We start from the raw sequence: 24,633 nt of genomic DNA, 5'->3' as shown, positions 1-24,633 counted from the left end.
AGGAGTCAATAATTCTACTGGGTGTTTTTTATAGACCACCCAATAGTAACAGGGACATCGATGAGCAGATAGGGAGACAGATTCTGGAATGGTGTAATAATAACAGGGTTGTCATGATGGGAGATTTTAATTTCCCCAATATGGATTGGCATCTCTCTCGAGCAAGGAGTTTAGATTGGGTAGAGTTTGTTAGGTGTGTTCAGGAAGGTTTCCTGACACAATATGTTGATAAGCCTACAAGAGGAAAGGCTGTACTTGATCTGGTATTGGGAAATGAACCTGGTCAGGTGTCAGATCTCTCAGTGGGAGAGCATTTTAGAGATAGTGATCACAGTTCTATCTCCTTTACCATAGCATTGGAGAGTGATAGGAGCAGACAAGTCAGGAAAATGTTTAATTGGAGTAAGGGAAAATATGAGGCTATCAGGCAGGAACTTGGAAGCATAAACTGGGAGCAGATGTTCTCAGGGAAATGTATGGTAGGAATGTGGCAAATGTTCAGGGGATATTTGTGTGGAGTTCTGCATGGGTACGTTCCAATGAGACAGGGAAAGGATGGTAGGGTACAGGAACCATGGTGTACAAAGGCTGTTGAAAATCTCATCAAGAGGAAAATAAAAGCTTAAAAAGGTTCAAAAAACTAGGTAATGATAGAGATCTAGAAAATTATAAGGCTAGCAGGAAGGAGGTTAAGAATGAAATTAGGAGAGCCAGAAGGGGCCATGAGAAGGCCTTTGCGAGCAGGATTAAGGAAAACCTCAAGGCATTCTACAAGTATGTGAAGAGGAAGAGGATAAGATGTGAGAGAATAGGACCAATCAAGTGTGACAGTTGAAAAGTGTGTATGGAACTGGAGGTGGTAGCTGGAGTACATAATGAATACTTTGTTTCAGTATTCACTATGGAGAAGGATCTTGGCAATTATAGGGATGACTTACAGCTGACTGAAAAGCTTGAGCATATAAACATTAAGAAAGAGGATATGCTGGAGCTTTTGGAAAGCATCAAGTTATACAAGTCATTGGGACCAGACGGGATATACCCCAGGCTACTGTCGGAGACAAGGCAGGAGATTGCTGAGCCTCTGGCAATGATCTTTGCATCATCAGTGGGGACGGGAGAGGTTCCAGAGGATTGGAGGGTTGCAGACGTTGTTTCCTTATTCAAGAAAGGGAGTAGAGATAGCCCGGGAAATTATAGACTAGTGAGTCTTACTTCAGTGGTTGGTAAGCTGATGGAGAAGATCCTGAGAGGCAAGATTTGTGAACATTTGGAGAGGCTTAATATGATTAGGAATGGTCAGCATGGCTTTGTCAAAGTCATGCCTTATGAGCCTCATTAAATTTTTTGAAGATGTGACTAAACACATTGATGAAGGTGGAGCAGTGGATGTAGTGTATATGGATTTCAGCAAGGCATTTGATAAGGTACTCCATGCAAGGCTATAGAGAAAATAAAGAGGCATGGGATCCAAGGGAATCTTGCTTTGTGGATCCAGAATTGGCTTGCCCACAGAAGGCAAAGAGTGGTTGTAGACGGGTCATATTCTGCAAGGAGGTCGGTGACCAGTGGTGTGCCTCAGGGATCTGTTCTGGGACACCTTCTATTCATGATTTTTATAAATGACTTGGATGAGGAAGTGGAGGGATGGGTTAGTAAATTTGCTGATGACACAAGGTTTGAGGGTGTTGTGAATAGTGTGGAGGGCTATCTGAGGTTACAGAGGGACAGCAATAGGATGCAAAACTGGGCTGAGAGGTGGCAGATGGAGTTCAACCCAGATATGTGTGAGATATGTGTGAGGTGGTTCATTTCGGTAGGTCAAAAATGACAGCAGAATATAGTATTAATGGTAAGACTCTTGGCAGTGTGGAGGATTAGAAGGATCTTGGGGTCCGAGTCAATAGGACACTCAAAGCTGCTGCGCATGTTGACTGTGTGGTTAAGAAGGAGTATGGTACATTGGCCTTCATCAATCATGGGATTGAGTTTAACAGCCGAGAGGTAATGTTACAGCGATATAGGACCCTGGTCAGACCCCATTTGGAGTACTGTGCTCAGTTCTGGTCACCTCACTACAGGAAGGATGTGGAAACCATAGAAAGGGTGCAGAAGAGATTTACAAGGATGTTGCCTGGATTGGGGAGCATGCCTTATGAGAATAGGTTGAGTGAACTTGGCCTTTTCTCCTTGGAGTGATGGAAGATGAGAGGTGACCTGATAGAGGTGTATAAGATGATGAGAGGCATTGATCCTGTGGATAGTCAGAGGCTTTCTCCCAGGGCTGAAATGGCTAGCATGAGAGGGCACAGTTTTAAGGTGCTTGGAAGTAGGTACAGAGGAGATGTCAGGGGTAATTTTTTTTTAATGCAGAGGGTGGTGAGTGCATGGAATGGGCTGCTGGCGATGACAGTGGAGGTGGATACAATGGGGTCTTTTAAGAGACTCTTGGATAGGTAGATGGAGCTTAGAAAAATAGAGGGCTATGGGTAACCCTAGGTAATTTCTAAAGTAAGGATATGTTTGGCACAGCATTGTGACCTGAAGGGCCTGTTTTGTGCTGTAGGTTTTCTATGTTCTTCTATATGCTAAGAAAAAAACATCAGATACTGACAGTCTGAAATAAAACAGAATATGCTGGACATTCCCAGCAATCAGGCAGTACCTGTGGAGAGAGAAGCAGCAGTTACACTTTTGAGTGAAATTGACATTCGCTCTATCTGAACCACAAGAACTCATCATGAAGTTGTTCTTTCTCGAAAGTACTTACCTCTGGTGGCTGCTCCTCTGGGACTGGTTGAACAAGTTGGTTGTGATGCTGAAGGACAGTCTTGTAATAATCAAGAACAGTCTGGCAGGGCACTGCATAGATTAAAATCATTTCAAACAATCACCTAATACAATCATGAAACATTAATAGAATGAAAAACTACTTCATCATTCAACTAGGTGAAATCTTACAAAGATTAAAAGGTTATTTTCAGGACCATCTAATTATAATAATTACAAAATGCTAACCAGATGACTTTCCTCACTCTTAAAGCAAATTCCAAAAACACTTAACTCGCAGCAAGGAAGAGTTTCTGTTAATAACAAGTTATGGACAAACCTCTGTGAAGTTATTGCTCATGGGACATCTGTGAAATAAAGATTGATATCATTCAGATAAAATTAAAATTGTGTAAAATCTGACCCATTCAACACTTAAAGCAGAGTTTACAGTAAATTCACTTTGTCTTACACTGTGAATGGTGACAGCTGTAAGCATCATACCACACAACTGCAAATTTTACAAATGAAATAGGCCAAGAGGTAGAACACATGTACTGTTGCTGGAGTTACTAGAATCTAATCAGAAAATACTGTGTTGTCAAGATTTAGAATCAGTGCATAGAACAAAAGAATGCAAGAAAATAAGAGCAGTTGACCACTCGGCCCCTTGTCTGTTCTATCACTGAATTATGATCATTACAGATACCTGTTGGCCTCAACTCCTATTCCGTATCAGTTCTCCATAACCCTCAATTCATTGACTTTTATCTATCTCCACCTTCAATGTATCTAATTATCTGTCCTCCACCACCCCTGGGACAGGTTATTTCATTGATTCATTTCTCTCAAAGAGGAAAGGAGAAACCAGATCACATTAAACCATCCCAGTTTCATCTTGTCAACAAATTAGTGCCACGGTCACAGCACCCAGGGTAAAATGTTTGTTTGACCAAACTGCAACTATTGCATTATATGTTTCCAAGGAAAGTATTCCTGTAACATTAACTTCTGTCCTAAAGTTGGACTAATATCCTAAAACTAAATCTGATACGCGATAAAATTGAAATTTAAGAAGATTCATTTCCCCTCTGCCTGTAAAATCATTAGCGTAACAGGTGATAACAGTTGTCATCTACCGTGGCTATGATGGAACTGTAATAGAATGATTGGTTTAAGCTTTACACACCTGGAATGTTATCCAAGGTTCTCCTCAGCTCCTCATTTTCCTGTTGGAGTAAAACTACTTCCTGTTCCAGCTCTTGGCATCTCTGACAGTAGCCATCCTCTTCTTCCTCCTCAGGAAATGTTGATGACGGATGGACATGAGATTCTGACGTTGCTGGGGATGTCCACCCTCCCATCGTGTGGGTAGGAGATGTGGAAAGTGGATCCATTTCTGTTATGTGACTGCACTCACTTCCTTCTACATTACTCTGTGAAGGTCGACCTCCAGTCAGGAGGTAACTTTGAAGGGAATCAGTAAATACCCGTAGCAAGGCTGAGGTCTGATGTCTCTTCTGCACATACTCCAGTTCCATCTCAGGGTTGCTTGCTGTCTGTGGCTGCACGGGGTCACCTCTGACAAGTTGACACTGCCCTGTGTGCTCATCATAACATCCACTCTCCCTTTTCACACATGAAATAACTTGAGGGTGGCTGCTGTCGAGAAGTTTTCCATTGTCCTTCAGGAGAGTCAGGACTCGACTGCATTGTTGTGCAAAGGCATCAAGTATTAAGCGGCTCTCTGTGGTGCAACAGAAAAACACAATGTTCTACAAGTTAGCAAGAACAAAGTCCCCTGATCAGCCACTACATCTCCCCCCCAACCTTCTACTTCTCCACCTGACTAATTGTCTTAACATGACTTTCGTTGCTCTAGACCAGGGTTTTTCAACCGGGGTTCCATGGAACCCTAGGGTTCTGTGGGTGATCGTGATTTAAAAATATATCATTTTTTGAACTTCACGTAACGTGCAATGGTAGCACTAGCAGTGGTGGACAGTGACCGAGCAGCCCAGTTAGCAATCTTGTTAGCGGTCTCTCAGCCCACTATGGCAGTGTGCTGTAGGACTGTGTTTATCTGGTTGAGTCCATTCTCAGTTTTGATGCGAGGCAGGGAAAGTCACTGATAATTGGCGAGCGCTGTATTGCAACGAGAGGAGGATGGTAGACCGATGAGCAGTGTGAAGTGTGTTTTCCGAGCATTGAATGGGCTCGGCCAGCTTGGGCTGTGACACCAGCCTCTCCCTCCTGAATTACGTCCCCCAACTTCCCATTACGCAACACTGACTGACTTATGGAAGCAAACACACTCTATAAGTGTAGTAGAAAATTGGACAGAAAATTTCACTCTAAAGAACGAATTTTTACATGCCGCAACTCAGCTGTTGTTGCAAACATTGCAAAAGATGGATTGTGTAGGTTAGAAGTGAATTGTATCGTGAAGTTTTTGTACTTTTTGTGGTTTTCTCATTCATTTACTATGCCGCTCTTTTTTATATTTTATTAACCCCTGCTTTGACTTATGGTTTTTAGTAACTTTACTATTCAACATCGTCAATAAATTTTCATATTGTAAATAGCAGTAATTAAAATTGAATCTACTCATAGTCATAGCCATAGTCATACTTTATTGATCCCAAGGGAAATTAGTTTTCGTTACAGTTGCACTATAAATAATTAAATAGTAATAAAACCATAAATAGTTAAATAGTAGTATGTAAATTATGCCAGGAAATAAGTCCAGGACCAGCCTATTGGCTCAGGGTGTCTGACCCTGGAGGAGTTGTAAAGTTTGATGGCCACAGGCAGGAATGACTTCCTATGACGTTCAGTGTTGCATCTCGGTGGAATGAGTCTCTGGCTGAATGTACTCCTGTGCCCACCCAGTCCATTATGTAGCTGATGGGAGACATTGTCCAAGATGGCATGCAACTTGGACAGCATCCTCTTTTCAGACACCACCGTGAGAGAGTCCAGTTCCATCCCCACATCATCACTGGCCTTACGAATGAGTTTGTTGATTTTGTTGGTGTCTACTACCCTCAGCCTGCTGCCCCAGCACACAACAGCAAACATGATCGCACTGGCCACCACAGACTTGTAGAACATCCTTAGCGTCGTCCGACAGATGTTAAAGGTCCTCATTCTCCTCAGGAAATAGAGACGGCTCTGTCCCTTCTTGTAGACAGCCTCAGTGTTCTTTGACCAGTCTAGTTTATTGTCAATTCGTATCCCCAAGTATTTGTAATCCTCCACCATGTCCACACTGACCCCCTGGATGGAAATAGGGGTCACCGGTGCCTTAGCTCTCCTCAGGTCTACGACCAGCTCCTTAATCTTTTTCACATTAAGCTGCAGATAATTCTGCTCACACCATGTGACAAAGTTTCCTACCGTAGCCCTGTACTCAGCCTCATCTCCCTTGCTGATGCATCCAACTATGGCAGAGTCATCAGAAAACTTCTGAAGATGACAAGACTCTGTGCATTTGTTGAAGTCCGAGCTGAGCCTACCTTTAGAAAAATTAAATATCATTTTGGTTTAAACCAATTATTTAACAGAAATTTATTATGTTTGCCTTATGAATTTTTTACATTTGTGAAAGGGAAAGAAAGAGATTAATTTCAAGAATGGTAAGCTAAGCTGTTTTTTTTCAAGAAAAGTTGGCTAAAAATTCATTCTCTACTCAAAAGAGCAATGACAATTATTTGGGGATTATTATATCTACAATTTACCGATTATGCTAATGTACCGTGAGCTGCAGATACAATAATTTTTATGCGGGGGTTCCCCGAGACCCGAAATTGATTTCAAGGGTTCCTCCAGGGCAAAAAGGTTGAGAAAGGCTGCTCTGCACAGAGAAGTAGTGAAACACTGAAAGTTTGGAAATGTACTATGCTCATTGATATCACTTAACAACTGATAGACAAATCAACACTGAATCCCACCCTCAATGGAATGATTTGCTAAGACAATTTTGGATTCCTGTTTAATACTAATAGATAGACACTCAACCACCATGATGTAGTATTCTGAACCTGAGAAACTACCACATTGATTCATCCTACAGGATACAGGTTTCTTTTTAAATTAAGCCTACATACATTACAACAGCCTATGATCAGTACATGCGCTTAACTTGCAGCAACATCTTTGTTGCCATGATGCAACATTTTGACCTTATTTGGCAGATAACTGCATTCACAATTCTATCAAATGACAACACCCACTGTATACACTGTATTCTGTCTAATTTAAAGTTGACCACTCATATTTTTTGAGCAAATTATTTTTTAGAACAAGAAGTAACCAAGTTATCAGAGGTAGAATGGAGATATTTCTTACTGAATTTCAGTAAGGTATAAATAATAAAAGATTTGTCTTCAGTTTGAGAGGATATGACTTGTATATTCAAGATGGAGATCAATTGATTTTTAGATATTAAGAGAATCAAAGCATATCAAAGCACGGACGTATCGCTGGAATAAAAATTTGCCAAGATTTCACTGAATAGTGGAGCTGACACGGCGGTGTGGTGGGGGGAGGGGGTCTAATACCCTATATCTGTTTCTATTTATTATGTTCTTTTGTTCACTAGCTGCTCTTGGTGTAGCTTTAGCTCTAGGATTTGGACACAGCTGCTTCCAAGGGTACAACTTCTGAGATTGACCTCTGCCTTCTTCTGGGCTGGGATTCCATCCAATCTTTGGGTTCTGGTTCGAGTTGGAATGATTCCAATTGCTCTTGGATTGGTGTAGTCCTCTATCAGAATGACTCCAGCTCCTGCTGGATTTGCTCCAATTCTTGTTGGCATGAAACCGTCAACTGGTCTACAGATCATGAGGGAAGTTAGCAGTTTAGTGTCAATGCCATGTTGAGGGTAGCATAGTGCCTTGGATGCAAGCCCAGGGTGGTACTGCTTACAGTGCAGCAGGTGAGATCTTATAGTCATTTCATTCCATTGTAATTAAAGTAGAACAAGAGTAAGATTAAAAAGGAAACTAGTAACTGACCCCAGTGAAAGGACCATTGGAAAAATAGTGACTGTAGATTAACTAGGTCACATTGAAATACTGTACATTATATTAAGTTAATTATCTCTTTTTAGTGATAAGCAATCAAAATACAAGCTTGCTGATCTGATTCCCTCCCCACAAAAATACTACAAACACAAAATACTGCTTATGCTAGAACCTAAAATAAAAGGAAGTGCTGGAAATCATCAGTAGGTCAGAGAGTGTGAAGAAAGACAATCGCACTTCAGCACGGTGACCTTTCATCACAAATGCAGGCAGACTTGCCGAACATTTACAAAATTTATCCAATGAGTATGGGTTTATAGATGAAAAATTAATGCTGGGTATGCACATCTGTAAAGATGTAGGAATAAATAATATATTGGGTGTAAACCTTTCCTTAGAGCTCAAGAGTGGAAATAAGCGAGTCCTATGATAAAACCAAATGAACAAGGGGGGAAAGCCCCTGGAGTTTGCTTTCTCTGTTGACCAAGTGAGGACTACTCGTTTGGAAAATTTATGTTTATCTCCTCACTTAGATGAGAGTCAAAAAACAGAAAATATAAAAAAAAACTGCAGATGCTGGAAATGTGATATAAATGTATACGTTGACTTGGATGCAGTGGGTTAAGTAGTATGTGAGAAGAACAGTTTCGCATAACACTGCTGTATGTTGATCATAACCAACGTATCACACACTTAACTCATTTGCAAATGCCCTTACTTGAAAAGACTATAAAACTCACATAAAACTCTCAAATTCAGTCGAACTGAAACAAGTGTCATTACACAATTTACAAAAATGGGACCGAGAAAGCTCTTCACTGTATACTATGCAAATAACCGGAGAAAAATACATTAGTGATTCAGTATAGCTATTATTCTGCAAAGTCATTATTTCTAGTCCAAGAGAGCTGTACTTTGGCAAGTCCACTTCATCTTTTCTTTATCTTGTCAAGTCATCACTTCCTGTTTGCAAAGTAGAATTGACTCACTTTGGTCTACTGCTCTATTAATTTAACCCAATTTTACACAGATGTTTACTGCTTTACTTTGAGAGAGATGACTGAATGTTTTTGACAGTCTTGAGTGTTAGGAACTCTCCTCTCCTCCAAACCTACTGAGAAACTACTTAGTGTTTAATCTCAGAACTAACCCAATCTCACAATATTATTGTCATTTTCCTTGTCTTTTGCCTGATGAAACAGAGATGAATTACCATTTATGCAAATGGTTTTAAACTGGGAAAGGATTGGTAATTGGGGTTTGGGCAAGTCAGCAGAAGGTAGGGAGAGATGCTGTGAGTTTGGGGGAAGGTTGCTGATCAGAGAAGTGGAAAGACTGAAGACTTTCTTAATGGACAGAAGTGAATTTTTTCCAGTTTGCTATGAGAAATGTTGTAAAGGGCCTTCGTGTAGCGAAGTCTTCCTTTTCTATCTCACATTCACTGCCTGGCTTTCCAAACCCAGGCAATAGTAATTAACGCGCTCCCAGTTACACCATGGGACCTTGACATTTATACTCATGAGGTATCCCACGCACTAGGCAAGACACATAGATACTCCAGCACTTGTTGCCTTAAAAACGATCATGTGAGGATAACTGCAACAAATTTCTCATATTTAAATCTTTATTCCACCCGTCGTGGGTGGATCAATGTAAAAGTTGGAATATTTAATAAAAATCTGAATGGGATATGGGGCCACATGGGAATGGGAACACGATAGCATAGCGGTTAGTGTAATGCTATTACAGTGTCAGCAACCTGGGCTCAATTCCACTGTTGACTGTTAACAGTTTGTACATTCTCCCCATGACCATGTAGATTTCCTCCAGGGGCTCATGGTTTCTTCCCATATTCTAAAGACATACAGGGTTCTGGTTAGTGAGTTGTGGGTATGCTAGGTTGGCACCAGAAGCATGTCGACCCTTGCGGGCTGTCCCAGCACACCCACGGACTGTGTTGGTCGCTGACGCAAAGAATGCATTTCACTGTATGTTTCAATGTACATGTGGCAAGTAAAACTAATCTCCTTTAATCTCATTTTAGTTAAGTGTTTCATTTCATGGCAACTGTAAAAATGCAGCAAAGTGAATGCGGAGAAGAGGTTTACTTTTGTGGGTGAATCATGATTTAGTCAGCACTGTTTAAAAAGAGGTCATTCATTTAAGACAGAGGTATGGCAATTTTGTTTCTTCTAAAGGTCATGAATTTTTGGCACTCTCTTGCTCAAAGGGCAGTGGAAGAAGATTCTTGGATACTTTAAGGCAGCGTAAGGGAGGTTATTGATAAGCAAGGTTGTGGGTAAGAACGAGGAACTGACGATACAGTCAAATCAGCCAAGGGTTTAGTAAGTGGCAGATCGAAGGGGCTGAATGGCTTCCTTCTGCTCCTAATTTACATATTAGTTTATATTGGTATCATTGATGGTTAAGTTTAAGATTTGACCCATAACCAACAAGCTAAATCATTATGGTGGATTCAAGTTAATTGAGGTAGCCTCTTACTTAGGACAACTCAAAGAACAAAAATGAATCAAGAAAATAGTCAGGATTCCTTTTACATTTAGGCCACCATGTCACTTAATGAAATGGGAGACTATTGCTAAATAGTTTCTAACTAGCATCAGTCATGTGCACTCATGCCTCTATAATTCCCTTTACTCCACTGTAATACTAATACATCTGACTTTGTCTTATCCCTCTCAAACTGCAGGGTAAATTCTATCATATTTATGATCACTGTCTTGTAAGGGTTCCTTTAGTTTAAGCTCCCTAATCAAATCCAGTTCATCACATAACACACAGTCCAGAATGGCCTTTCCCTTAGTGGGCTCCACCACAAGCTGCTCTAAAAAACTATCTTGTAGACATTGTCCAAATACTCTCTCTTAGAATCCAGCAACAATCTGATTTTCCCAAACTACCTGCATATTGAAAATTCCCATGACTATTGTAATATTGCCCTTTTCAATAGGTTCAATTTAATGTCAGAGAAATGTATACAATATACATCCTGAAATCCATTTTCTTTGTAAATGTCCACAAAAGCAGAGGAGTGCCCCAAAGAATGAATGGCAGTTAAATGTCAGAACCCTGAAGCCCGCCCCCCCCAGCTCCCCCTTCCACGCATAAGCAGCAGCAAAACGATGACCCCCACTCTCTCCCACAAGCAAAAAAGCATCGACCCCCTCCATCGAGCACTCAAGAGTGCAGCAAAGCATCAATAAAGACACAGATTTGCAGTACTCTAAAGACTACTCGTTCACCCTGTACTTGACATACCACAGGCTCTCTCTCTCTCTCCCTAATAAGGGTAACAGAGATGTCCCTGTTTCACAGCGAGAGGGGAGACATAACAAAGCAACTCACTGATTTACAATGTTAAAAGTCTGTTGCTTCGCATTTTCTGAGCTCTGTGCCCAAAGATCTTGGTAGGTGATAGCCAGCTCACTGCTTTCAATCTTCCATGTACCCCCATAACACACCAGTTTTCTGCGGTGGTACCGAACTTGAATCCTCCTGCCCCCAGAGTCACAAAAATCCGGCGCCCTGAAGGCATGCTAGTCTTCTAGGCTGCATCCATGGCTTATCAAAAAATGGCCGGTTGTGAAGCCCTGAGGGCGGGTCCCATTCCCACAAAGCCCTGGATATATTGACGTTCAGGGCTCCTGTTTGGAAACCTGTATATAACTCCCATCAGGGTCTTTTTACCCTTGCTGTTTCTTACATCTACCCACAAGTATTCTGTACCTTCTGATCCTATATCACTTCTAAGAATATGATTTCACTTTTTACCAACAGACCCCACCCACTCTGCCCACCTACATGTTCTTTTGATACAATGTGTATTCTTGGATGTTAAGCTCCTGACTATAATCTTCTTTCAGTTATGACTCAATGATGCCCACAAAGTCATACCTAACATTCTCTAACTGTGCTAAAAGATCATTTACCTTATTTCATATTCTGTGTGCATTCAAATATAGCACATTCAGCCCTGTATTTGATGCCCTTTTAGATTGTGTTTCCCTGTAACATTGCAACTCATCTCACTGACTGTAATTTTGTCTTATCATCTTCCTGTCTTTCCTGACAGTCCCATTGCATACTGCACCCAGTTGTACACCGACTGCCCCATTCTCAACCCTATCACTCTGCTTCTCATTCCTCTGCCAATCTAGTTTAAACCCTCACCAACAGCTCTAGCAAACCCACCAAAAAGGATATTGGTTCCCCTCAGATTCAGGAATAACCTGTCCTTTTTGTACAGGTCATAGTTTCCCAGAAGAGACCTCAATGATCCAGAAATCTGAAGCCCTGCCCCCTGTACCAGTTCCTCGGTCACATATTCATCTGCCAAATCGTTCTATTCCTACCCTCACTGGTACGTGGCACAGGCAACTTTCAGAAATTACTATCTTGGAGGTCCTGCTTTTCAGCTTTCTACCTAACTCCCAAAATCCTCTCCAGGACTTCCTCCCTTTTCCTACCTATGTCATTATTCACTCAGAATTCTGGGTGCTCACCTTCCCCTTTAGAATGCCATGGAGCCAATCTGATAGGTGGAACCAGATGGGATGAGAGGATGATGGGTAAATGGAGCCAGGTAGAAGAAGGCAATAGCTGAGACACAGGTATATATAATCCGTTTCTCCAGTCTCCCTTTCCCACTACTGACTGTCCACATGGATCTCTTCTCCTTTTGCTCACCATTTTCATACCTCTCCTGCCATAACCTAGGTACCATCCCCATTTCCTCACCACTGGGGTCCATCAGCCCATCACCCACATTCCTACCTACCTTAGTGTTCGCCTTTCCTATCCCCTCCACATCGTGCTTCCATCTGCCTTTATTGCTCTTTTCTATTTCCACGTATCACCTGGCAGCCGATCTCTACCTTCCAGCTGCCTTCCCATCCGGCTCTACCTGCCTATTTTGTTTCTTCTCCTCATGTTTCTACCTATCGCTTACTAGCCGCTGTCTCAATCCTTCCTCTCCCTCAGCTGGCTTCATTAGTCCCTCTCCCCATCCCTACCCATGACCAACCAGCACCTCCTCACTGTATGGGCCACCTTGCCCCAGTCTATACTCTCAGTCCTGATGCAGGGTATTGACCTGAATTGTCAACCATCTCTTTCCCTCCACAGATGATGCTCAACCTGCTGAGCTCTACCAGCAGTTTATTATTTTAAGAACGATTTGAGTGGGACCCAAGGCTTTTTCAAACATACAATGTAAACACACATCAAAACTGCTCAATAAATGCCATTGTTGTGAGTTTCTACTCACAAATTACAATTTCACTCTTTCTACAGTTTTAAAAATGCAGATATTTATTTAAGTCTTTTGGATCATTAATTATTTTTCTTCCCTAGCTGCATTGTTTGATTCAATGAAGATAAATTTTACTGCCAAATACACAGCACTGCTGATAGTTTCACACAGAGAATTCTGGCCACAGAAATAATGCTTTAAACGTTTGGTACACTCAGCAGTGATTGGTTGTCATTTATGTGATGATTCATAAATATGCATAAGATGATGTACAGGCATGTTTGACATTCTGTCATCACCAAAATAGATATGCTACAAAAGATCTGAGTCTGAGGCCGGTTTTGCATACAAATGAGACTAATAAAGCCATAAGAATTGCCATGCCACCATAAGATAATACTAAACTCACAACCTTTAGAAACCTGTTTAAATGTCATTTTGCAGTGTTTGTTTGCCAGTGTGAAGCATGAGACTGAAACCGAAGAGGCAGTCTGCATTTAGCTAATACTGTAGCTTTAATTACAGATTTTCTGAAGAGAAGCATTGTCGGAAGAAGAGCAGCATCCATTATCAAGGACTCCCACCACCCAGATCATAGTTTCTTCTCGCTGCTGCCATCAGGAAGAAGGTAGAGGAGCCTCAGGACTCACACCTGAGGAACAGCTCTTACCCGTCAACTATCAGACTCCTGAACCAGAGGGAATAACTTCACTTGCCTCATCAATGAACTGCTCCCAACCTATAGACTCACTTTGAAGGATTCTTCATCTAACATTCTCAATAGTTATTGCTTGTTTGTTTGTTTATTTTGTTTTTTATTCCCTTTCTTTCTGCATTTACACAGTTCGTTGTCTTTTACATATTGGTTGTTTGTCCGTCCTGTTGGTGCAGTCTTTCATGGTTTTTTATTGTGCTTACTGGATTTTTTGAGTGTGCCCACAAGAAAATGAATCTCATCATTGTATATGGTGACATATTTGTACTTCGATAATAAATTTACTTTGAACTTTGAGCATCATTGTCTAAAACATCCTCTACATTTATTTTGCATTGCATACAAACTAATTAAAACTACAGTTTGAATGAAAGTGGCTGGTGTAAATAAACTTGGGTTGATTATAGTTCTAGAATATATATCCACCTATATTCTAAGAACCCGGTTACGTCACTAGGTTAGTAGAGAGGAAAGAAAATGCTTTGCTTCTTTTGTGCAGCACTTGGCTACCCACAAGATGCCGTGATGGAAAACCTTCCATTGTATAGTCTCAGCATTAACTGCAAAGACTCCAGGGAGCCCAGCGCTGTCAGGTACCATTCAAACTTCTCCAGCAATTTTGTCCCACCCATGAATAAACACACAATGTATAGCTAAGATATTTTTCATTGCCTATGCTAACCATGCAACCATTTAAATTCAATGAGATCCCCATTGATATGGTATTGTGTGAATGTCATATTAAGATTAGGTCGGTGTCTTGAATGCCCTTTAAGAACTTGACTCCCACTGCCCACACCAATCCACATGGGATCCTTACAAACAGTTGACAGGCATCACATCCCATTTTAACCATACAAATTAGAATGTAAGTAGTTTTAAAAGCCATCAAAATGGGAAAGGGATTCTTGGTAAGCATCAAGAACCTTGCATATCCACAATGTGAAGCATGTTTCATAGCACTCTACTAGTACTGACCTCAATGTTTAAAGCCACAAGGAAAACCATGACTGTAAACTAATTAGACTTAGAGTTATTTCAAAGCATAATTAAAGGTAACAGAGCCAGAATGAAAAACTATTTCTTTTTAGTGACATAAAAGAGAGCCTGAGTAATTCTTTGGGTGAAGTCCAAATCAAATAGTGGTCCAGCAGTTAGAAATATTGAAACAGGAGGTTGCCAAGGTTTCAAATACATTCTGACCCAGAGTCAAGGTGGGATGCCAAAGTGGTATTTCCACAGGAATGTTAGAGCAGGAAATAAAGTAAAAAGAAGCAAACAAAATAGACAAGAACAGTATAGAAGGAAATGACACATATTTTTATTAAAAAGGAGATTAGGTAGGTCAATAGGATGCTCTCAATCAAATTCAAGTCTATTGTCATCTGGCTGTACATATATACAACCAAATGAAACAACGCTCCTCCAGATCACAGTGCACCAACAAAACATGTATCATACACAGCACATAAAACAAAATATTACCACAAATAAGTTAATAAAATACAATTTAAAATGCATGTAAAGTGTACAGCACAGGTAAACAGTAAACAGCTTGCTGTCCCAGTGATGCGACCAGGGTATTCATAAGCCAGGGGAAGAAGATGTTACCCAGCCTGACACTTCTAGTCCTGATGCTCTGGTACCTCCTTCCTGATGCTGGTAACTCAAAGGGATTGTGGGATGGATGCTAGGTATCCGTGACAAAGCTTTGGGCCTTTGTATACTGCGCTCCTGGTAAATGTTACAAATGGGGGGGAGTGAGACCCCGGTGACTCCTTCCGCTGTTTTTACTATCTATCCTCCGTAGGGTTTTGTAGTCCGATGCCTTGCAGCTCCCGTCCCACACAGTGACACAGCCAGACGGGACAATTTTGATGGTGCTCCTGTAGAAAGTTGTTAGAAAGAGAGCGGCGGGCCTTGCATGCCTCAATCTTCTCTGAAAGTGTAGATGCTGCTGTGCCTTCTTGAGTAATGAAGAGGTGGTGTGGGTCCAGAGTAGATTATTGGTTATGCGCACACCAAGGAATTTGGTGCTTCAGGAAGAATCAGGAAGGGCTTTTAGAAACAATCTGGTGTTTTAAAAGTGGTAATTAAAGAAGGAGTGCAATTGGGGACAGTAGCAATGTTTAAAAGTATAGCACACACATGAAGGTATGCTGCTTTTCCTGGACAACAATAGTTTGGAAGATGATGGCGCAAATATGAACAGTAATTTTAATAAAATGTTTAGAAGCAGAATTTGTGACAGGAGACACAAAAGTCATAACCCAGTGAAGAAATATAAGAGAAAAAAAACAGCCGAAGCCAAGATAAAAACAGAATGGTGTTGGTTAACACATGAATAACATTGACTAGCCAACATGGAGTCAAAATAAAGAATTCAGTGACTTAAGTTTATTTTGGGAATCACTTCTTGGCACTTTGGAGTAACTCTTGTCAAGTCAATAACCTATTCTGATCACTGCTGGAAGATCACAGCTAAGCCCAAAACATGGACTAATATAATCTGTGAATTAGCAGACCCTGCCCTGGGTACTACTGCAGACCTCTGCTCTCATGCTCACACACTCTACCTGCAGCTACCACGCTCTTATTCGGTTGATGAGCTGCTTTACAAGGGTTATTGATGCATAGCTGAACACTATGATCACCAGAACTCTGAAGTCAGAACCTCATGAATGGCTCCAGACGCTGTTAAATATCACATCCTTCTCACATTCATTGAGATGCCATGGCTCAGAGGCTGTGCAAATTGTAAGCATTCTATATTGTTCAATGCCACAGGTCTCACTGACTGCCTCAACTCACCACAAAAGTGTTTAATTCAAAATTGTTCAATGTCATTTCCTGTACATAAGTGTAAAGCAGAACAAAATAATTCTTACTCTGGAACCGATGCAGCACAAAAAACCCACAAATGATAAAGAACTCAGTAATAATAAAAAGCACAATAAATATTAATACATAGGATAGCTTATTTATATAGATTGATTGAATGTCGATAAAGTGATGGCAGGCTGTACATAAGGTGACTGACAGGAAATAATAAAGTGGAGGTGTTGATCAACCTTTCTGCTTGGGGAAAGTAACAGTTCTTGAGCTGGCGATTCTGGCGTGCGTGCTACATGGCCTCCGTCCTGATGGGAGTGGAACAAACAATCTGGATGATGGGTGGGATCCTTCATGTTCCTGGCCCTTTTTCTGGTATCTTTCTATACATACTGTATGCCCTTGATAGTGGGTAGGCCGGTGCTGCTGATGCATTGAGCAGTTCAGACTACCCACTTCCTGTCTGCCGCAGTGCAGCTTCCGTACCAAGCAGTGATGCAGCTCGTCACGATGCTCTCTACTGAGCATCTGTAGGATGATGTGAGTATGGATGTGCAAAATCCAGCTTTCTTTAACCTACTTAGAAAGTAGAGGTGGCGGCGAGCTTTCCTGACTGTGTGGGATGTGTTCTGGGACCATGAGAGGTTGTGTGTGCGATGTGCACTCCCAGAAGTTTGAAACTGCTTGCAGTTTCCACTGCTGTGCAGCCGATGTAAAACGATGTGTGAGAGGTACATGTTCTCCTGGTCAATAACCATCTGCTTTGTCTTGCTGACGTTAAAGAAGAACCCTTTGGTTCTATCCTCCCTGCGTTAATTCAAAAGGGACAAAGAAAGTACATCCTGGATATAAAACTCTGCTTTAATTTCAAGTTCAAGTTCAAATTTAATTGTCACTCAACCATATACATGAACACAATGAACTCATTTAAGAACCAAAGCAAAAAAATCACTGGGATTAAACAGGTTTGAAGGATGTTGAAAGTGTTAAATAAGATTGCAACTGTAGAAAGATACCATGACCACTTCATGCGAAAACCGCAGCACAAATCTTCTTCTGCCTGTGGATGAGCGGCCATTACCATCATTCAGCCTCCACCATACAGCACTATTCAGGGCCCCAAACCCAAACTGTACTTACAGGTAAGACAACACTTCACTTGTGAGTCTGTCAGGGTCACTTACTGTATTTGGTGCTCCTGGAGTGGTCTCCTCTGTATCAGTGAAACCCAGTGTAGATTGGGAGAATGCTTAGATGAGTACCTTCACCCTGTCTGCCACAAAAGGCAGGATTTCCCAGTGGCCACCTGTTTTCCTTCTACTTCCCATTCCCATTCTGACATTCAGAGCAGACTCAATGGGCCAAGTGGCCTAATTCTGCTCCTAGGTCTTAGTCTTATGTCAGTCCACGGCCTCCTCTACTGCCTCGAAGAGGGCATGCTCAGGTTGGAGGAGCAACACATACTTTGCCTGGGTAGCCTCTAACCAGACAGCATGAACATTATTTTATCTAACTTGCAGTAATTTCTCCTCACTCCTCCTTCTCTCCTTTTCAATTCCCCCATTCTGGCTCTATCTCAGGGGGCCTGTCCTGGACCCATCATATAAATATAATTGCAAAGAGAGCATGACAGTGCCTCTACTTCCTCAGGAGTCTGCAGAGATTTGGCATGTCATCAAAAATCTTGGCAAACTTCTACAGATATCTGGTGGAAAGTGTGCTGACTGGCTGAATTACGGCCTGGTATGGGAACACCAATGCCTTTGAGCGGAAAAACCTACAAAAGGTAGTGGATTCGGCTCAGTACATCATGGGTAAACCCTCCCAACCATTGAGCATTGAAATGTTGCTGTAGGAAAGTGGTATCCATCAAAGGTCCTCATCACCCAGTCCACACTCTTTTCTCGCTTCTGCCTTCTGATAGAAGTTACAAGTGTCTCTGGACTTGCACGACCAGGTTCAAGAACAGTTACTTTCCTGTCCCATGAGATTCTTTAATGCTAGGGAATTTCCTTTTCCACACAAGACTCACACCCAGGTATTCTATAGGAGACTCTTTATTTACGTGACATGGAGAACCATCCCTTCCGAGACCAACAACTCTGCTTACAATCAGTACACACACCCCTTTTTGGCCGATTCTAGCAGGTATGATTTGTTCAACATTTCCATATTTGGTATTGTTCTAAGCAAGCTATAGGGACAAATACCGAAGTCGCGTGGTGTACAGCTGTAGGCTAGAGGGCAACATCACATAATCTTATGTCTACAGCAGTAAGACAGAGGGCAGCTCCATGATTTTCTGCTGATCCAGGCATTAAACAATACAGACACACAATTCTATAGTCTCGCAAAGGTATTAACCCGACCCAATTGGCCAAATTCCTCCACATTTACCTTTTCCATCCATCACTTCCTGGCTTCTCAATTCATTCCCCCTTCCCCACTCATCCATCTTTCCCCTCACCCTGCTTCGCCAATCACCTGCCAGCCTGTGCATCTTCCTCTCTCTTCACCCCCGCCCCACCCCCCAGCTTTTTATTCTGGCTTTTTCCCCAATTCCTTTCTAGTCCTGATGAAGGGTCTTGGCCAGAAGCATTGAACTGTTTATCCCCTTCCATAGATGCAACCTGACCTGCTGAGTTCCTCCAGCATTCTGTGTGTTGCCCTGGATTTCCAGTGTCTGCAGAATCTCTGCGTTTAGGAGATGCTGTTACATCCTGTCCATAACACAATTTCAATGGTATTACTTTTGAGATAATGGTTGCTCCAAATTGATTAAATCATGGTTAATAAACCTCAATTTATAAATGCTGCTCCAGCCATACAAAAACGAGTAAAAAGCCAAATATTCAAGTTTGCAGAGGGCATTATTTTAGGAAGCATAGTAAGTTATATTGATGGATGGAGCAAGCTGTGACTCTTCAGTTTGACACAACTTCAGTCAAACCCTATCTGGTATACACAATTCAGGTTTGGGTACCAATGTTAGGAAAACTAATTGAGAAACAAGAAATGAAACATGGAAGTATTCAGGGAGGAATAACAGAATGATATAGAGACTTAAAGGATCACATTATGAGCTGTTGGATTTCTGTTTCATTTCTGATCCTTAGCGTTCTCCTGGGAGTCAAAAATAGTGAGCAGTCTTAGTTCCAAGATTTCATTTTATTTTAGAGTACAAACAAACATACAAATACTAAGCAAACTAAATAAAGAGCTGAGAAACTATGCTAAGGGGTGTCACACAAAGGAATAAAAGATGGCACTTCTGAAAATCCTATTACTTTTATAGATCAGATCAATTCCTTGGAGAGTGATGAATTAGTTAATAGGCTACATAATTAAAACAATTACATTGCGTGGGTAATGTGCTAATATTTAGCCAATGAAAAATAAGATCAGTGATGAACTGTTAGTTTAGCTGCTATATCACTTTCTGCCAGTGAGTGTGAAAAATACATGAGCTTGTTAAAAAAATACAAATCTTATAAAAAATATTATTTAAAGAAAAAGTGGTTTCCAACAGAGGATAGATAGTGCTAATCTGCCTGGTATTTCTGTGTTTGTTAGTTGTGGGGTGATTTTAGTTATGTATTTGAAGCAATTAAGGGACTTGATCGACTAGCCAAACTAAACTATTCTGCTGGAGGATTCCAAGTTATTCTTAAAATTAGGGCCATTTAGAAAATAGTGACAGGTGCAACTATGGAACTCATTCTTCATAAAGGCCATGAACACTAGAATCTAAACTTTTAAGACCAAAATCAATACATTTTTCAAGGAAAAGATATTTGTAGGAGCAATGTACAGTATCTATTTTCTGTCTTCCGTATTGTATTTTGTGTAGCACATTTATTATGGGTAATTTGTCACATGGGTTGGGGTATGATAGAAGCAAATGGTATAGTTATGTATTCATGCTTTGTCTTAGTTCAGTTTAGTCTAGTTTAGAAAAACAGGCAGCCAGAATGATAGTTTTTTGTTGTCAATTTAAATAAGCTAATACTTAAGTACATTTGAACATGTTTTGACTGCTTATTTTGTTATATTGCTAGTTTTACTTTCACTAGTTTTATATCATTACAAGGTTGTTCATCTTTGTAGGTTTCTTAATAAAGGATCGAATATAATTTCTTCAACATAGGACTACATTACTGTAGAGTGTATCATACTGTGTCAACCCCCGAGCTTAGTCCCTTAACGGTTTTGGTTTGTTTTCACATAACCGCTACATTTTGTCAACAAAAAAATACTTATACCAAACGAACACGAGCCTATATTTAAAGATAGTCTCGGACCTGTTGGTGAAATTGGAATTGCAATACTGAGAAGCCAGTGCAGCTTGCTTGCAGCAAGTAATGGCCTTTTGTTGACTCATGTTGTGTGTTTGTGGTTTAAACGTAGTCTGGAATGATCAGCACTGCCCATCCACTGGGGACCATTACTCAATGGCGTGGTGTTTGCCTGAGGGTTTGTCAATTTGTTTTATTGAAGTGCTGAAATATTCCGATGCTAATATTTCAATTGAATGCTGTTCGTTTGGTCTTGTCTAAGCACTGTGGATGCATGGATAGTTTGTTGTTGACTATACTTATTGAATTGGAATATTGCCGATTCACCAGCCAAACAAAGAGTTAACAGCAAGTGGTGCAGCTAGAAAAAGTAACATGAGTGAATCAAAGTTTGGAAATGATGTCTGTGACCTTGAAGTCAGGGCTAAAAGAGAAATTAAACTTACATTGAAAACCTTAGCAAGTAGAATCAAAAGTCTTCAAAAGGAATACAAGAAGAGTCTGAACAAAATTAAAGATTTAATACCATTAATTAAGGGTCTTATGGGAATTTGGAAAATGTCTTACAAGTGCAATCTTATCTTAAGGATTTGACTAGTCTCTGTGAAGCTGTTGCTAAGCAACATTACATATTATTGTCTTTAATTCCAGCCAGAGCAAAATAAGCAAACTGAAAGTTTTGTAGCTATTGAACCCCTTCGTCATGCAAACATAGGGGATGTTGAACAATGGCTGATCCAGACATGTGATGCTGAAAGTCATGTTGTTGAAATTCATGTTGTTCTCAAATTCCAAGGCAAGTTTTGAAATTCATGTTGTTCTCAAATTCCAAGGCAAGTTGTTGAAAGTCATGTTGTTCTCAAATTCCAAGGCAAGTTTTGACTAGTACATAGCGAAGGACCCACAGAATGATGTAAATCTGAGTGACAGTGCATCAAATATTTGTGCTCCTAGTTCTGCTGCAAGCAGAGCATCTTCTGTAAAGAATACCTCCTCTGCACAAATTAAAATGGAGGCTAACTTAGTTGCATTGACCACATGGCAACGATTATTGAAGGACAAATGTGCTGGAAGAGCCAGAGGAGCAGCTTCAGAAGCTTATGTTTCAGGAAGAAATTGCACGTAGATGCCAAAATTAAAATGCTAAGGGCTTCAAATGAGGCAGGTGTTAGAGTACTTCAGCAGGACAGTCGTATAGTGCAAGTTCCTATATTGATGACACAGAGAAAACCCGATACGCTCAATGTCAATGTTGATTCATCTGTTCCTCACATGTCTGAGTTCAGGGTATTCATTCTCAGCCGGCAGTAAGGAGGCATTCCGAACCTGTGTCATATCCACCAGCTCAAAGTTCTCATGGGGACATTAACTTACAGCATGTAAGTACTCTTGTTTTAGATGATAGAAGTCTGAATGGTACTATGGAAGCCATGAGGAAGCAAATGAAATAACAACTTTATTGGTACAATAATAATGCATTTAATCTCTGCCTAAAAGATAGATTCAAATCTTTAATGGTGAACCATTGCAATATTATGCATTCATGAGGGCTTTTGAGAATAGTACCTGGTGTTTGGGAATATACAGGATGTTACATTACCAACAATGAGCAAAGGTGTGAACAAAGCTCAGTCACTATTTTATTCGCAGGCTAAAGGAAGCCACTTTGTCACTACTGTGGTCTCTGTGCAAAATAAAGCTAAAACTGAACCTGGAATTAATGGAACGGAAATTGTCTTGTCAGGCAAAAGCGTTTGTCTGTACCTCAAGGGTGAACATAAATTGGACTCAGGCCCTCATCTGGAGAAAAGGGCTCAGACTGAGAAGATTGCCTTCCTGAAAGAAAATGGTGTCTGCTTTGACTGTTAGTGCACAGGACACATCAGTAAGGATTGTGGAAAGTCTCCTTTATGGAAGGTATGCAGTGGCAAGCATCCCTCCATACTTCATATTCACTCTGATGAAAAGCATGCAGAATCTAAACAAACCATGAAAGAATCAGACACAGCAGTGAGTAGTGCCCTGATGTCTAATGGCTTTACAGGGGTTAGTGATCATGATTGTAAACTTCCCATAATTCCAGTACAAGTGAAGTCTAAGAAAGGTAACAAGACAGTGGTTACTGTACTTTCCTAAATCAAGAGAGTACAGCAGTGTTGGGCACAGTGGGCCTAATGAACAAGGTCAACCTCACAGGAAAAAGGATACACATTCTCCTATGCACCACCAGTTGAGAAGATCATGATGAACTCAATGCCTTCTATGCCTGTTTTGAAAGGGAGAACACAGCTACAGCTGTGAAGATCCCTGCTGCACCTGATGATCCTGTGATCTCCATCTCAGAGGCCGATGTTAGGCTGTCTTTAAAGAGGGTGAACCCTCGCAAGGCAGAAGGTCCCGATGGAGTACCTGGTAAGGCTCTGAAAACCTGTGCCAACCAACTAGCGGGAGTATTTAAGGACATTTTCAACCTCTCATTGCTACAGGTGGAAGTTCCCACTGGCTTCAAAAAGGCAACAATTATACCAGTGCCTAAGAAGAATAATGTGGGTTGCCTTAGTGACTATCGCCTCGTATCACTCACATCTACAGTGATGAAATGCTTTGAGAGGTTGGTCATGACTAGACTGAACCCCTGCCTCAGCAAGGACCTAGACCCATTGCAATTTGCTTATCGCCAGAATGGGTCAATGGCAGATGCAATCTCAATGGCTCTTCACACAGCCTTAGACCACCTGGACAATACAAACACCTACGTCAGGATGCTGTTCATCGACTACAGCTCAGCATTTAACACAATCATTCCCACAATCCTGTTTGAGAAGTTGCAGAACCTGGGCCTCTGCACCTCCCTCTGCAATTGGATCCTTGACTTCCTAACCGGAAGACCACAATCTGTGCAGATTGGTGATAACATATCCTCCTCTGACGATCAATACTGGTGCACCTCAGGGGTGTGTGCTTAGCCCACTACTCTACTCTTTATATACTCATGACTGTGTGGCTAGGCATAGCTCAAATACCATCTACAAATTTGCAGATGGTACAACCATTGTTGGTAGAATCTTAGATGGAGAGGAGAGGGCATACAGGAGTGAGATATGCCAACTAGTGGAGTGGTGTCACAGCAACAACCTTGTACTGAAAGACGAAAGAGCTGATTGTAGACTTCAGGAGGGGTAAGACAAAGGAACACACACTAATCCTCATAGAGGGATTAGAAGTGGAGAGAGTGAGCAGTTTCAAGTTCCTGGGTGTCAAGATCTCTGAGGAGCTAACCTGGCCCCAACATATCAATGCAGTTATATAGAAGGCAAGACAGTGGCTATACTTCATTAGGAGTTTGAAGAGATTTGGTATGTCAACAAGTACACTCAAAAACTTCTATGGATGTACCATGGAGAGCATTCTGACAGGCTGCATCACTATCTGGTATGGTGGGGGGCTATTGCATAGGACCGAAAGAAGCTGCAGAGGGTTGTAAATTTAGTCAGCTCCATCTTGGGTACTAGCCTACAAAGTACCCAGGACATCTTCAAGGAGTGGTGTCTCAGAAAGGCAGCATCCATTATTAAGGATCTCCAGCACCCAGGGCATGCCCTTTTCTCACTGCTGCCATCAGATAGGAGGTACAGAAGCCTGAAGGCACACACTCAGCGATTCAGGAACAGCTTCTTCCCCTCTGCCATTCGATTCCTAAATGGCCATTGAATCCGTGAGCAC

General features: G+C 41.2%; 1 protein-coding gene across 1 annotated transcript in view; it reads right to left on the bottom strand.

Annotated features, from left to right (window-relative positions):
- The window catches only part of LOC140194614 (BEN domain-containing protein 4), a 71,224-nt gene that overhangs the window by 21,419 nt on the left and 25,172 nt on the right, over positions 1-24,633 (bottom strand). Inside the window, exons 2-3 of the mRNA XM_072251854.1 lie at positions 3,959-4,516; positions 2,771-2,862 (exon numbers count right to left, since the gene is read on the bottom strand). Coding sequence (XP_072107955.1) covers positions 2,771-2,862; positions 3,959-4,516 — 650 coding nt within the window. The remainder of the gene's footprint in view (positions 1-2,770; positions 2,863-3,958; positions 4,517-24,633) is intronic.

The sequence above is a fragment of the Mobula birostris genome, chromosome 3, assembly GCF_030028105.1.
Source record: "Mobula birostris isolate sMobBir1 chromosome 3, sMobBir1.hap1, whole genome shotgun sequence".
In the NCBI taxonomy this organism is placed as follows: domain Eukaryota; kingdom Metazoa; phylum Chordata; class Chondrichthyes; order Myliobatiformes; family Myliobatidae; genus Mobula; species Mobula birostris.
Note: the sequence above shows the minus strand (reverse complement) of the source record. Positions and strands in the feature narration are given on the sequence as shown.